Source organism: Zootoca vivipara, chromosome 6 (genome assembly GCF_965207765.1).
Source record: "Zootoca vivipara chromosome 6, rZooViv2.hap1.1, whole genome shotgun sequence".
Taxonomy (NCBI): domain Eukaryota; kingdom Metazoa; phylum Chordata; class Lepidosauria; order Squamata; family Lacertidae; genus Zootoca; species Zootoca vivipara.
In genome coordinates, this window is record NC_142589.1 from 72586537 (window position 1) to 72603046 (window position 16510).

At 46.7% G+C, this 16510-nt stretch overlaps 1 protein-coding gene across 2 annotated transcripts; it reads right to left on the bottom strand.

Moving 5' to 3' along the window:
- Window positions 1-4084: 4084 nt before the first annotated feature.
- On the bottom strand, window positions 4085-9924 carry LOC118087813 (interferon-inducible GTPase 5-like). Of its 2 annotated transcripts, none has more exons than XM_035120824.3 (2): window positions 9516-9924; window positions 4085-6949 (listed from the first exon to the last, which is right to left on the bottom strand). In XM_035120824.3, exon 2 carries the CDS (start codon window positions 6926-6928, stop codon window positions 5705-5707), a length of 1224 nt encoding a protein of 407 aa, XP_034976715.2. In that variant the 5' UTR covers window positions 6929-6949; window positions 9516-9924; the 3' UTR covers window positions 4085-5704. The 2 variants fall into 2 exon arrangements, with proteins under 2 accessions (XP_034976715.2, XP_088527329.1); XM_088671203.1 differs by having other exon boundaries at window positions 9137-9868.
- Between the last annotated feature and the right edge of the window lie 6586 nt (window positions 9925-16510).

A 16510-nucleotide genomic window follows, 5' to 3' on the forward strand; every position in this document is an offset into this window, starting at 1 on the left:
TAGTTGTTAAGCACACACACTCCCCTTCATTCTACAGAGTAAAGAAAACCTGGAGAGTGATCACAGCAACTTTCCACGGACTCATGCTAAGAGAAAGAAAAATAAGGGAAGGGAGGGGCATACCTGATCTAGGAGCAAGCAGAGCGTGAAGTCAGGGATTTGAGATCTGTGCCTTCTGCGAGAGTTAAGCTCTCTCCTTCAGAATCCTATGCCAGAAAGGGAACAGGATCTCTTTCCTGTTCTTTGGTCTGTGGTCCAGCAAAGCATAGGGTTAAACCTTGAGGAACAAAGGGGGTGTCCTGATGGAATTGTGAGCTGACTAACCATTGAAAATCTGGGGTTTAATTATACAGTCATACCTCTAGTTGCATTAGGTTCATGTTGCGGATTTTCGGGTTGTGAACGCGGCAAACACTTCCGGGTTTCACGGCGCACGCACAGAAGCATTCTGCACGCTTTGTGCATGAGCACTCTATTGCGTCACACGCAGAAGTGGAGCTCTACTTATGGACTTTTTGGGGTGTGAACAGCACCCCGGAATGGATTGCGTCCGTAAGTAGAGGTACCACTGTAGTCTGTAACTAAACCATGGCAGGCTCATCCTTAGGGAGTGGGGAACACACCACCCAAGTCCTTTGAACTATTGTTCATTCCTTCTAGTGTACTATTGTTTTGGAAGATAAGTCTGAAGTGAAAAGCACAGGACCTCAATTTTGGGATGACCACATCTTTATCTCTAGAGTTCCTGAATTTGCTGGTAACTGCAAGGATTAGAGAGGGCTATCTTTTATAGTAAATTTATGCCAACTGCATCAATGCCAGGATCCATGGGAATCAACCATGTAAAAAGTCCAGACTAGCACAGAAGAAAAGAAAACATGACCTCCACACACTTGGCTGAGTCTTAGGCCTAATGAGCTGAACAGCTCGTTCCTGGTCTTCCTTCATGAAAATCAGTTGCCAAGACTGAAAGTCCCTGCCTTCTCACTGTGGCTTTTTCCAAGCAATTGGAGACTGCATCTGTGTGCCATCAACTTCTCCTCCGCGCTTTCCATGCCTCTCGTGGTTTTGGGAGATGAGTGGGGTGGGGAAGTTGTCACAGCAGGAGGGGTAGGCACGCTTTGCCATCCTGACTCATCTCTGCTTCTTGGCATCCCTTTTTCCACCCTCCTGCTTCAGCTTCTGCCTCTGATTTTGGACATCTCTCTGCCAGAGACTCTCTCTGCTCACTAAGCCCTGTTACCTTCTCAGCTTCCAACACCTCCTCTTCCCAGACTTCTCCCTCTGACCACTCATCATTGTCCCAACACCACCACTCCCCAGGCTCTGAGCTTAATAATAATAATAATAATAATAATAATAATAATAATATAACTTATTATTTATACCCCGCCCATCTGGCTAGGTTTCCCCAGCCACTCTGGGTGGCTTCCAACAGAAAAATAAAATAAAATAATCTATTAAACATTAAAAGCCTCCTTAAACAGGGCTGCCTTCAGATGTCTTCTAAAAATCTGGTAGCTGTTTTTCTCTTTGACATCTGATGGGAGGGCGTTCCACAGGGTGGGCGCCACTACCGAGAAGGCCCTCTGCCTGGTTCCCTGCAACTTGGCTTCTCGCAACGAGGGAACCGCCAGAAGGCCCTCAGTACTGGACCTCAGTGCCCCGGCAGAACGATGGGGGTGGAGATGCTCCTTTCTTTCCTTGATGGTTCCCCAGCTGGTTCCTCCCACCATTCCTCTGCATCCAACCAGTCCATGACATCAACACTATAAGATATGTGATCCTAGATAGTAGGCTGCTCTGTTGAACAGGTTTTAGTGAGAGATTTATGCATTCCACTGTTTAGGAAATATAAAAGCATGTGTAGTGTAGTTGTTGAACTTGGACCTGGGTGTGTGTCAGGGTTCAAATCTCAACTCAGCAATGAAGTTTACTGGGTGACCTTGGGCCAGTCACTCACTCTCAGCCTGACCTACCTCACAGGGTTGTTGTGAGGATAAGATGGGGGAAATGAGACTTAAAAGTTTCTCAATGTGTGAGTCATAGCTCAATGGTAGTGACCAAACAGTCAAGCACGCCTGTATATTGCACATAGGCCGTAGAACAGGTAATCACACCTATACTTGGCACAGCACCTCATTCATTCTTTGGACAGTGGAGATCATCCAAGGCCAGATTATGAAACAGGCTAACAAGCCCCATTCCTGGGGCCCATGATCTATCAAGCCGAGCAATTTCCAAGAAGTCCATTGCAAAGTTGAAGAATGGAGTTTGAGAACAACTGCATTGTACCAGATCAAAGATCTGCTCTTTCATATTAGCTTCTTGGGTGTGAGTCACCATGTTCTTACAATAATCCAGCATTCCAGAACCAGCACCCGCTGAGGTTGAAATCCTAGGCAGGCAGCTTTTAGATATCTTCACAGGCATTTCAATCTGCCTCTTCTCCCAACTCCCTTTTAGGTACAGTATAGACAGGTTCCCTGGAGCTTTGATCAGTAGGTACTTGCATCAGATTTAGCTGCCACAGCAGCACAAAGAAGAAATTTTATTTGGTCCACATTTAAAGGCAAGTTTACATAATTGACACCTTCTGAAACCATGCACAAAATGAAGCTCAGCCATCCTTTGAAATTCACACTTCCCCATTTTGCAATGCAGCTCTCCTGCCAAGTAGTGTGTACAAAAATGTATGGAGCAGGGGAGGAAGTGGGGGGGGGGCACACAAGGAAATGCATTGTATTTGGGAACAGTGCTTTGCAAAACATTTTTTCCCATATTAACTAGGAAGAATTGCATACCAAAATTGATATATTAGAAATTTGCATTAAACTGCTGGTGAATTTTCATGAGGATTAAAAAAAACCCATGTGGAAATGTGGAGTATTGAATTTAGGACTGGAAAAAATGAGACACAGGGGGAGGGGGGAAACCCTGATACTGACAGTCACCCACATTATAGTGGCACAGTATCCCCTGGTGATTATATGTCTAATATAGCATCAGCAGTAAACAAAGGAAAGATTGCCATCTAGCGAGCTCCAGAAACCCTTGCACATGGCAAAACAAACTTTTGCAAAACTTACAAACAGGGTTCGGTAGCTACCCTTTTCTGTACCAAGGCCGCTATGGCTGATATACATAAATAAGTTGTTTTCCTTGTACAAAATGTTGCAGCATGAAGTGCTGCTGTTTAGGATTACAAGAACTGTTTAGGATTACAAGAACCCTCCCCACTCCGAATTTCCCATTCCCCAACCCACTCATTTAGCATAACATGGTTACTAAGCCTTCTCAGTACCCACTGCGCTATTTTGCAGGTTTCCCCTCCCCTTTGTGGCTACCCCCACAAAGATTTGTTGTACTTCTGCAAACCAAGGGGTTTGACGCCTTGTGCACTGGTGGTGCCATTCAGACTTCAGAAGTAACAACACACACAGGCTCAAGATCAGAAGGAGAAGAAATGACGGTGCTATAGGACAAGGGAGAGAAGTCCTCTTGCACATTTGCATTTAAAGCATTGGACACTAGTGGCAACCTAAGCTTGAAGCAGAATCACAACTTGCTGTGGAATTGATGAAAATGGGAGTTATGCTTTCACCAGGAGAATTTGCTGAGGTGTCCCCATCTAAGCTACCCAGCAGCAGGAAAGCCCTGTAATGTGGAACTCTCTGCTTTACTTTTTAGTAACTAAGAACACAAGCCCACTGGATCAGGCCAACGGTAAGCACTAAAACAATACATCTCAAATGTCAAACAGCAGTGTAAGGAGGTGCATCTTCAGAATCTGATGGAAATCATATGGTGAAGGAGCCAGATGAACGTCTATGGGGATTGAGTTCCACAATTTAGGGGATGCCACAGCGAAGGCCCTTTCCTGGGCAGCCCCGCCCCCTGAAGCTTTCAAAGCAGTCAAGCTACCAAGAGGGCCTCCTCTGTGAATCTCACCACCCAAGGGGATCTGTGGAGAAGGACGTGATCTCTCAGATGTTCCCTGTGTGTTCCACACTGCCTCTTTGTTTGCTTCACAAGGGTCTCCTTGACCCCAAGGATACAATGAACAAGGCACAAAGGCACCATATGCAGAAAAATAGAAAAATTTATTGGTTAGAAATGCCCTTTACATATATTTATATATATTTTCCTTGCTGGTCAAACTAATAAGCGATTGCCCTGGGTTATGACTCAGATACGGAGACTGCTAACTCGAAAATCAATTATTACTTTCAAAAAGCACATGAGGTGGTCAATACAATTTGATAGCTGGCACACTACGATAATGGCTCACAATCTACTGAACAGTGTTAACATTGGAGGAGGATTGTACTGCCTGCACCTGTGATCAAGATGCACCAGAACTCGCACTCACATACAACTTTATTTAATACAAGATGACTCTTAAAAATAATAAATCTGCTCACAGACGATGCAGTCCAGGGATTGCAATGTTAAAACTGGTCACTTCTGAAGTTAAGGTAACAAGCTGAGTGGAGTTACAGAAAAGTGCACCTGAAGTTTGCATTTGCAAAGTGATTCCCACAGGAGAGGCAGTTTCCGCCATTTAAAGAGCTGCTTCTCCTTCCAGCTTCACACAATCAAAACCCTGTGCTTTGGCAGTGTCGCCGCACAATCTTCACATTCCTGGCTCCAATTCATCATGTTGTGGTCTGCCTCCCACTAGATTCCTTTCTGTTAGATGCATTTGAAGCCAAGTCAGAAGCAAACACAGTCTCTGTGAGTTATGATCTCTCCCAGCCCTCCCAGATGTAGCCACTTGAGAAGAAGAGATCCTGCAAAGAAAGGGAGACAGAGATGGTACTTCTCTGCTTCCCATCCTGCAATCATAGTCAACTGGAAAACTGTCTAGCCAGTTTGGTACCCTGTCCACAGTTACGGCTGAACTAGGATTGGTCACTGTCATGTGGCGTGCTCTTCAGAGTGTTGCGTTTCCTGTTACAAATAGCTGGTGAGCCATATCAAGGCCATGGCATGGGTGGGAAATGACTTTCATCCGTGGACCTGATCAGAATTGCACCCACGTGTACCATGCTTGTGATTCGCAATGGAAGGAAAGATCCCATTGGTACCACGTCCAGTCTGACCTTCTGTCGATGCTCTATAATGCTTCGAAATCTGTACGGTTCTACTGTCCCGGCTACAGGAGGATAACAAAAGTGATTGCACTCGCCGTCAGTGATTTGGGTCAAAAATGTTTCCACTTCATCAGTTCATTAGCAACAGTGGATGCCAACTGCAAATATGGCATTAGGGAAGCCTGACTTCTAATCAATGTTTTAAGCTATGTTTCTGAAACACAAATAAAAGCAAGCGTGCTAAATTCAACGACTCGAGGGGCTCAGGAAATTTCCCAAGGCCAACTGAATTAATTTGCATTGGGATTTTTTGGCAATTTATTATTTTCCACAAAAAGTTGTATCACTGGACGTCATATGTAGGATTCTGATAACAGTAACCCACAATATCTAGTAGAACTACAGAAGATATTTCCAGTTATATCAGCGGGTGCATCAGGATTTTTGGATGGTACTGCCAACGTGAAGTTCATCCCACAAAGACTTTTGACTGCATTTTCCTGGGTTAGCTAGACCTAAGTGACTAAGAAGCAGGACTGGTGGATAAAATAGTAGGGGGAGGCACCTACGATCCCCAAGCACTTTTAAGGAGCTCTCTTGCTCCACCTTCAATCAAAAATAAATCCTGGTTCTGGAGGGTAGCAGAGGGAGCCCTGAGCCTCATCCTCCAAAGCAAAGGCCCGTCCTAGGACCCTTTGGGCATCTTGCGCAAAGCTATCAAGGGCGGTATGCAGCAGGTAATAGGCACCCACGAAAGAGATGGCCCCAGCTACCATGTTGTCAAAAAGAGGCACTTTGTTCTTCACCACGCGGGCCGCCACTTGGCCGTACAAGGCAGCTTGGTTCAGGACGGCGTGCACAGCGTTCTCCGAAAGATCCTTCCCCAATGCTGAGCACACCTGACTGGTCAGCTCGTGGCGGGGCTTGGAGGCCGCGAGGGCCAAGACCCCCAGGGACTCGTCGTCTAGGCCGAAACTCTTGCGGTAGGAGTGGAGGGTTTTCATGAGCATGGGAATGTTGAGGTGGAGGTTCTGGCCAGGCAACGCTGAGACGGCGCAGGCCAGCAACGCCTTCTTCCAGATGTGCTTGCGCAGCGATGCCTTCTTCTTCTCCACAGCTGCTGCCGTGATGCAAGGGAAGGAGAGCAGCAATACGTGTCTCTTGTGGCCTTCGAGCTCCTCGGCCAGAGTGTCTTGCAAGCGCTGGAAGTCAAACCGGTGCAGCTCGAAGCTGGAGACCAGGAAGACCTTGGGGGAATCCAGGCCTTCCTTCCGCAGCTGGCGGAGGCAGTCCGCCTCTATCTCCCGCAGCACCTGAGCCTCCTCAAAACGGGTTGGCCTTCGTCGCTGCGAAGCCTTCAGGTCCTGGTCCACCTTGGAGCGGACGAAGTAGAAACGCTTGCCCATGGAGCCCACGGTGCGGGCCAGCCTGACATGGTTCTCCCGGAACCGCTCCGAGGCGATGATGATGAAGAAATCGTATCTCTCGAGACCCACTTGTTCCAGGTAGCGCTCTGCTTGGAAGCACAGGGTGCCGATGCCCGGCAGGTCCCACAGGAGGACGCTGGGCAGGCGAGGGTGAGAGTACGATGTGGGTACGGCTGTGGTTTCGATGACGCCGGTAGCAGCAGCACGGGGGTCTCCGTCGCTAAGCCCCAGCAGGGCGTTGATGAAGGTGGATTTGCCTGCACCAGATTCGCCTGTCACGGCGATCTCTAGCTTGGTGGTCTCCAGGGAATCCAGGAGCGACTGGACCTGGCTGGACACCTCCAAGATCACACGGGATTGGATCACAGAACCCATCTCTCTGAGGTCCATCTCCTGGATTTCCATGGTGTCTTAGTGGCAGAGGCTCTGGTAGGAGCACAAGGGGGAAAGAAGAGAATCAGGGTTTTTGGTGTTCCAAGTCTGTATGGTTTTTTTGTTTTCTCCTTCTCCTGAATGCCACTGTCTAAACCGCTAAGCCCTGGGGCCCTTCCAAAATTAGTAAGGGAAGGAAATCAGGGTTTTCAGCTTCCAAATGCCAAAGAGGACTGAGCTCCTGTTCCTTCAATTAGTTGTACAAAAGAGGAAATGTTGATTGGGGGCATTTGTCACCCCAGAGTAAGAAAAACTGCCCTTGGCAAAATTCCCTCCACACAACTCAACTCGGCTCAAACAGCTAGTGCACCCTTTTCAAGCTTATCAGTGGCGGAGCTTCATGCTCCGGGGGGCGGGGGTGGGGCTAGCCCCCGTTCTGGGGCGGGGGTCGCCTCCCGGAGTGGCGTGGCGCGCGTTCGAGGGCCCTGACACACCTCCCGGGGGCATGGCGCACCTCCTGGAGTGGCGGGGCACACATTTTGGGGGTGGGGCAGGTGCCCGCGATGGCACCCCTTGGAGTCCGCCACTCGGGGCGGCCCGCCCCCACCGCCCCTATCTTCCTACGCCCCTGAAGCTTATTATGATCGGGGTGCTAGACGGGACAAATCTTAGGCCTGATCCGCCAGGGCTTTCCTTACATCTTCCATGGCCACCCCATGTGGAAATGGTGAACGGCACCTTCACACTTTTCAGGCAAGGCTGCAAATCATGACCGGTTAAGCTGTCACAGGGAAGGAATCCCAGCTTTTTTTTTTTTGCTTAATTATGCCTAATGCATTTCAAACAGTTGTCCTTTTTTAAAAAACAGGTCGCAATCGTTTGCAGGCTGAAGTTAGTTGTTCAGAGGCAGAAGAAAAGCTGTTTGAAAAGTGTTGGACTTGATTTAAAGCAAAACAAAATACCCCCGACTACATCTCCTCCTAAACCAGGGGTTAGCAAACTTTTCCAGCAGGGGGCCGGTCCACTGTCGCTCACACCTTGTGGGGGGGGCGGACTACATTTTGGGGAGGGAAAATGAACGCATTTCTATGCCCCACAAATAACTCAGAAATGCATTTTAAATAAAAGGGCACATTCTACTCATGTAAAAAGATGCTGGTTCCTGGACCGTCTGCGGGCCGGATTTAGAAGGCGAGTGGGCCGCCCCTGGCCCCTGGGCCTTAGTTTGGGGACCCTGTCCTAAACCTTCCATTGCACTCTTCCTTTAGTGCTTATGCCTGGCTGGAATGCGTCCTTGAACTCTGATCATGCCTCTTGCTTGGATGGAGAACACAGCAGGGTTCATGAGTGGGTGTAGAAAATAGCCTTCGCCACAATAATAAGATTTACATTAATTGTTCTGCTATTTTTTTTACTCTGGCCACACTCACCACTATCATGTGGCCCTCAGAAGCTCGCCCAGAAGGTAATGTGGCCCTTGGCCCGCCCCTGACTTCCCTCTTTCTTTTCCTTGCCATTAATTCTGTCCCACTTTTCCTTCCTGACAACTATCTAAATGAGTATTTAAAGGCATAGGAGCTTTGCTCTAGCCATTTTCAAGATCCAAATCAGGAAAAAAATCAGCAGCAGGCTACTGTATTTTGTTTTATTAATTATTATTATTGTTGTTGCTGCTGTTATTACTACTACTACTAAGCTCTTCCATTCAAAGAGAGCATTCCAAGCATCGCATGTGCTTAAAACTACAGAATAGAGGAAATCAATTACCTGTAAATTAGAAAAACGCTACAAAAGTAAATGAGCAAGCTACAAGAAGCTACAAAATAGCTGATAAGAACAGCCTGCTGGATCAGGCCAAAGTCTCATCTAGTCAAGCACCGCAGTGGGCAGCCAGGTTATGTTTTTATATTGTGATTTTATCTTGCGAACCGCCCTGAGACTTGCAGGTATAGGGCAGTATAAAAATTTAATAAATAATTATTATTAATAATAATATTCAGAAGCATAGCTGCCTGGCAGTTAAGGCAGAGCCTAGCTATTATGGCTAGTAGCCACTGATAGCCTCCTCCTCCTCCATGAATTTCTCTAATCCTTTTTTAAAGCCATCCAGTTAATGGACATCACTGCCTCCACCAGTGATTCCCAACAGCAGATGACTAAGCAAGCAAATAAAATAGCTTTGACTTAATATGAAAGATTCCTCCTGCACCCACAAATGCGGGATAGAGCCCCATGTCTCACCTCACCCAATCCAATGAGTTGTTGCAAACCAAAAGAGAAACAAGACTCCCAGCTGCCGGCTTTCCCTTCTCTAACCACTAGAGCCCACCCTTCCCATATTCTGAAGGGTAGCCAACCCAGTGACTGACTGCTGCAGCAAAAAACCAAGAGCCTTTTGACACCCGGAAGTGGGCCACGGTTCGTTGTGGGAAAAGCTTGAGGATTCGAGGCCAGCTGGTCGGATGCTCCGGAAAGCTCCTACTGCAATCAATCTGCAGGCCTTCAAGGTGTCACCAGACTCTTCGCTTCCTTGAGTTTTCACCAAAGCGCAGCGCTTTTTTGCAACTGGGGGGATGTGTGCGCTTCTTCGCGGCAGCTTTGAGCCCTCCCCTATACTCACAGAATTGATTTCCCAAATCAATTCCCTAAGGCGAAGCGGCAAGCGAGCGAGCAGCAGACGCAGCTACCCGGAGTGGACCCTCCCGATCGTCTGTAGGAGGAAAGGAAAGGAAAACAGAAACCATCACATGGGAAGAGGCGGAGCTGCCGGTGCAAGAAACGCGCTGGTTGGGACTGAGAAAACAGCAGGCTATTTAACTAAGAAGAAAAGCCGGGCTGGACTGGTCCTGAGTGGCTGCTGCAATTAATTCGTGCCTTGGTGACCCAGATGCACCAGCCTGAGTCACATCGCAAGGCAGCCACTGCCCGGGGGTCTGGAAAGCAGTGCGCGCAGAAAAGGTGATCCCAGGAATGGTCGGTGCACCGGAGAGGGAGGAGGAGGAGCACGCGCTCTCGGGGATTGTTGGGTCGCCTTCTGTGAATCATTGCAAGTTCGCGAAGGGGGAGGTGGATGGGAAAGGGGGAGGGTGAAGCTGATTTACAAAAACGATCCACATTGGAAAAGTTATTAACTAATGCATACTGATGGCAAAATGACTAGAATGAAAGGCATCACAGACCCCTCCAAAAAGTGAAAAGAAATGTAAGTGGTCGGGGTTCCTCTGGGGAATTAAAAGGGAAGAGGTCGTCGTGCAATTTCCCTCTGGCCATTTCGCGCTTCCTGACTCTATAGTAGTGCCATTTTCCACACACTATATGTCATACCAATTCCCTGAACCTACTTGACGATAACTCTTCCACAATTACGCAGTCTCCAAGGTGCTGCTGCTGGTGGTGGGGTGTTTGCAATTTCACAGTGGCTAGAAACATTTTTTTTCAACTCGGGGTTATTTTTTAAAAAGAATTATGCACTTTAAAAGCTTTTCAGGTTCCTGTGACAAAGCACAACAGTGGCTCTGGCATTTCTCTCACCACTTACCTGACCCAGAATGCCTGGCTTTGGCCCTTAGCCCATTTGCACCTGCCAGGTGAGGCAACAAGGAGGGGGCAGGTGCAGATAGATGGGAGCTGTTAGTGGTTCTCAAGCAATGCCTGCACAGTGAGTGAGTGGCATAGCTGCCAAGTTATCCCTTTTTTAAAGGGAAACTCCCTTATGCTGAATAGGCTTCCTCGTGAGAAAAGGGAAAACTTAGCAGCTATGGTGAGTGGCAGGCAGAGGCAGAACAGTGAGGGACCCTTCCGAGCACTAGGGTGCTTAACCTGGATAGCTGCCTACTGGTCACTACATTCTTTTTATCTTCACTTCCCATTCAGAACAGAAAAAGGGGGGTTATTAACAATTGTTTATACTGTCTACTAGCACTGACAAGTTCCTTGGGTCCTGCTGTTTGGATTAGGTTCCTTTGACGAGTACTGAAAACCAGCTTTTCCCCAGTATTTGATATTGGTACAAATACACAACACCACTTGCACTTCTACAGGGCAACAGATCTACTATATTATGTCATCTCCCCAGAGGATGATTCCATAATTTAATCTCAGCTCAGCTCTCCCCCTCCCTCCCTCCCTCCCTCCCTCCCTCCCTCTCCCCCATGAATTCCTCTGTAATTCATGCCCACACACATCACATAAATTGGGCAGAGGGGTGTGTGTGATGTGTTCCCTCCCAGCCCTGATAACTCTGATTCAGAATATTCCCGAAAGCTCTCCAGTGATCTCCCAACCATTAGCTCCCATTCAGAAACATCCACTGAACTTCCTGGACATTATTCTTTTGTCCAAACTGCTGACTGAGAGCAGGCACTGCTGAAGTAAGATCTTCGAGATAGCAACCCCACATCATCATCCATGTGGGACCTGCAAAAAAAAAAAGGTTGCAGTGAATTTCCACCCTCTAATATAATTACTCTTGCCAAAGCAAGAGTATACAGGGCCCTGCTTAGCTTCATTAATGTGCTAAAATAATAATAATAATAATAATAATTATTATTATTATTATTAATGTGCTAAAAGTTTTATTACTGCACCACATGCCCACCTCCACCACACCATTCCACCACACAACTCTTGTTTTTATTTTTGGATTCTTCATAGTCTGCATTTTGTGTTTAACCACCAGATTTCACTATTAAAAGGAGTTCCTGCTGTTACAGCACCATCCTCTCTGTATGCAAAGCTTCATATAACGAACGACCACAAAAAGAGCCATTTCCTGTCTTTAAATAAGTTTGAAGTCAGACTTTTGGCAGCATGGAATAACAGAGGACTCTGTAATAAGCAAAAATCTGCCCTTATTCCCTTACACAAGAGCCCTTATTGTGTTCTCCATTGGTCGGACAATATAACAGAGGCCAACCAGATAATTTTGAGAAGCAAAGCCTTTGTTTTTGCTGTTGCAACAGGGCCCCCTTCCGCTCACACAGCAGAACAAGGAAGGAACTCCAAACAAAGGTGTCCTGCCCTTAAATAGAAATTTGAAAATTGGTTTCAGCCAACCCCCCCAGAAGCATCACCCATACATCACAGAAGGGGTGTAGCCCAAGACCACCCTCCCTAAATTCATCATAGATACATCATGAAAGGGGAGGTCTGGTGGCAGTAATCTGAGCATCCTGGACCCTGCCCCCTGCCCCCAAAACCTAATCAAGTAAAAAAAAAAGAGAGATATTTACATTTCCCTGTTTCCCAGCCAAGTTAATCACACCCTTTTGTCTGGCACTCCGGTATCAGGATGCCAGGGATTATCACTTTAATTCCTGAGACAATGAGAAGGTTTCCCCCACCTCCCTTCTTCCTTGCAGAGGAACACCTGGTCAGAGAGAGTCAAAATGGTGTCAGTCAGGCCTGTCTTCCTGTGCTGCTTCAGACATGTGCCTGTACATTCATGTACATGTTTATGAACAATTATTATATATATAACCTTAAAATTCTTACAACAATGAGGTAACCAAAATGCACAATGGCATAAATGCAGCTGCTTGTATTCAGGATTAGTTTCAACTGGGATTACGTGAGCATTGAGGATTAATGACCAGGTTAATAATTACTTTTAAGGGAAGGCCAAGTATTGATAAGGGATCTTAAAGAGAACAGTGAGCACACATGAAGATCTCCAACACCCACAGAATTCAATATGCATTTGTGCAATTGTGTGTAATGAAACGTGAAAATGTGCTTCTTCACACGGCACATTAAACTATGGAACTCACTCCCACTGGAGGCAGGGATGGCCACCAACTCAGGTGGCTTTGTTGTAAGCCAGTGTTAATGGTTCGTTAACACCAGAAATTACAACAGCTTTAAAAGAGGATTAGGCAAATCAATGAAGAAGAAGGGTATCTATCAATGGCTGCTAGCCATGATGGCTATGCTCGTGCCTCCACAGTGGAGGCAGTATTGCTTGTGTGTGTGTGTTTAATAGATTGTGTGTGCATGATTGTTTGGCGTTTCTATGCTTCTGTTCTTATTTCATCCACAAGCCGCCTTGAGTCCCTGTGAGGGAAAATAGCCGGGTGGGTGTTGTTTTATTTGGGAGGTGGGGTTGCTTTAAATTGGTTTTTAAATGCTAGATGTCGATTTGGATTTTTGCATTCACATTTGTTGCTTGCGGCTTTTGTTGACGAGTGCGTTGTTTTTTTTTTAGTTTGCATACATGAGCATTGTTTGTCATTTTGATGATTGTTATCATAGTATCACGTACTGTATGTTGCATTTCTGCATTGTAACTTTGTGCCAAGACTTATGGGTATAGGGCAATATACAAATTTAACAAATTATTATTATTATTATTAATAAGTTGGGAACCACAGGATGGGAAAGGTGCTCTTGTGATCAGATCCTGCTTGCACGTTTCCCTCAGGCGTCTGGTTCGCCCCTGTGAGAGCAGGGATCCGATTATGCTCCGACTTCTGTAAGGTAGGAAGGGTTTTTGTGCAACACTATTTAGGGTGCCAATAATAAAGCTCTCTCACTTCCGGGAAAGCCCCTCGTTGAGCTGCGGGGGGTCTTGCCCCCAAGTTAGACCCGCGCGTTGCTTCAGCGCAGCCCTCGCCACCCGCGAGAGAGGCCTATACCAGTCCCCAAGGCTCGTCTTTTTCCTAGTTCTGTCGTCTCTATGGTTACCGTGCCTCGCGGAAGGGAGGGGGGAGCAGCGGGTAAAGCAGGGCAGGGCGGGGGAAGGAAAGGAGAAGCTACGTGACGAGCGTCTCATATCTCCCGCTGGGCGTGGCCCGGGAAAAGTCTGGAACTTCGTTTCGATTGGAGGATGAGGCGCCGCCTCTTTGCTTCCCTATTGGTTGTTGCGCGCTGACGGGCAGTTCGAAGTGCCGCGAAGCAGTTGGTAATTCAATGTTGGGATTTGCATATCCGAAAGACGCTGCAAATTTTGCGTTGAAGACTCGTCTTTCAACAAGTGTTTCTAAAGTGGAGGTTTTCATTCCAGCAGTCGGTATCCATTGGATTGGAAATTGATTTTATGTATTCCAGTCATTTTAATAAAAAAAAATACGCTTGTTTTCACTTTCTAAATATGTATGCAAATGTTTTATATGTGGTTTTTTTTCCAGTATTGTGAGATTGCTTCAAAATGTTTTGTAGAACACGGTTCAGAAATGAAATCATTCTTCCTCTTTGGATCTTCTTTTGGTGGATTTCTTGTAGGTACTGTTCTACAATCTCAGGGCTCTGTAGCAGCAAAAAAGAAACAAACCCAAAAACCATTATACAGTATAGCACTCACAATTAATAGTTGCTTCTAGATCAGGCATCCCCAAACTGCGGCTCTCCAGATGTTTTGGCCTACAACTCCCATGATCCCTAGCTAAGAGGACCAGTGGTCAGGGATGATGGGAATTGTAGTCCAAAACATCTGGAGGGCCGAAGTTTGGGGATGCCTGTTCTAGATCTCAGCGTGTGTGAAGGTGCATAATGGGAAAAGATGCCCCCTTAAGTTTCCCAAGCCAAGAATGTAAACAGTTTTAGGCAAAGTATCTTGAACGTCTGCAGGAAACGAACCTGGAGCATTTTTTTTAACCCCACTCATCAACCAAAAGAGCTCCCAGAGTGACTTGCATACAATCAAGACAAGACAGGCCCTCCCCTCAGGCTAAAAATTAAAAACGACACACAAGGGAAAGGGCACATGGAGGGAAGAGGAAAATCAAAACTCAGGCACAGTTGCTCTTTATATTGACCAGCTGGCACAGTTCAGCGGCAGGAGTTGCTTGATGAAGTTGCAGTTTGCAATTGCAGCGTAGAAAATCCGAGCGAGGCTTGTGAACCAAATGTCAGTGGTTTGTAAAGGCAAAGTTAGACCCAAGAATAATCTCAGGAGGTTTTAATTCATATTTTGTTTTTTATTGCATATTAAACAGGGAGCTTACTTATTCTTCCTTTGTGTCTGCACTGCTAGCATTTTACTGCATTTCCAATAGCCTGCAGGCTGCAAGTGATAGAAATTCATCGGAAAAGGAAAATTCCCCCAAACAGCTGACAACCTTTTAAACTGGCTCTTCTCCTCTGACACACTACAAAGAAATTGTGGAGTTTTTTCCTGACCTGCAGATGCAGCAATGAGAAAAGATTCACGAGTTTAATTTCTGTTCGCTGCGTTGCTATTTCTAAGTACACAACGGCATGGCCAGTAAAAAAATGTTGGCACCTTTATTTCTCTTCCAAAATGAACACACTTTTGTCTCTGCTGTTAAAAGGCAGGATACAGGATGCAGCATGTTCTCTGTGGTGTCACCCCTATTGGCTGCCAGTTGTGTATACTGAGAGGGCAGCCCCCTTGGACTTCAGATGGCGAATGGTGTTGGTTTACGCCAGCAGATAAGGTCAGGGAGAGGTGAAACAAGGCCACTTGGCTTTGCTGGGCATTTCCTGGTCCAGGCTTCATCATTCGGCCATTTAGGAAAGATTACCAGCCTGAGCTCCAACCTACGTGTGACATTATTCAAGCATGCTTCATCTGACATCTGCTGTTATTTTGGAAGAAAAAACACGCTTGCAAGGCCCTGCTCCAGAATGCGTACTCTCAGTTCTGCTGCTTTATTTATTTATATCTACAATTATGGGGTGCTAGAAGAGGGGGAGGGCTAGCGGGACATGTCATGCTCCTTCTGGGGTAGTTTGGCCACTTTTGGTCTCTACCCAGCACTCAGCTCTCAACTGTGGCTCCTAGAAGCCATTGGTATTAGACTTCCCCTGAAGGAGGATTGAGCGGATGAGACCAATAGTGGATCCAGTGGTCAAGAAGACGGTGGTTTCTGCATGTGCTGCAGAAGGAAGTGAGGGGCAGATGGGGCTCATCAACCTGGGGAGTGAGCCCACCTCGAAGAAGGAAAACTCTGGTCCTAAACCTCCACTGCTTTGTGGCATATCTTCGGGAGAATAAAAAGCTAAGGAGTAAACCGTACACAAATCCAGAGTGGAGTCTCTAAGGCAGTTGGGTGGCACGGCACCTTCTGCTCTTCCTTCTGGCAACTCCTGCAGCCAAGCTTGGTGCCACAACAACATTGCAAGGTTGGTTAGGCTGAGAGATTTCAACTTGCACTCAGTGGGCTTCATGGCTGAGTGGGAAATTTGAACTGTAGCCTTCCAGACCTTCAGTCTGACACCTGACACACTGGCTGCAACTGCTATTTGCTCACTCCTGGCTGCTTCCTGGTGGCGTGGGGAGGAATGGCAGCCAGGTAAGGGGGTACGAACTTAATTTGTTCCGGAGGTCCATTCTTAACCTGAAACTGTTTTTAACTCGGGGTAACTCTTTCAGGTTAGCAGAGTTTGTAACCTGAGGCGTTTGTAACTCGAAGTACCATTGTAGTTTTCAGCAGATGACTGGTGCAGGCCCCCAGTCCGGATCAGGAGTGCATTCTGGATTGGGGCCCTGTGAATGGGTTTCTCCCACCCCTTCAAAATAAAAACAGGCAGGTTAAGCACACTTGTTTATAAAGCACATGAAAATGTTTAGCTGTAGTTTTATCTCTTAAATATGATCAGCATGGAAGCAAAATGTCAAAATTTACTGAGGGTCCTTTCTTTTAAGTGAAACACCCC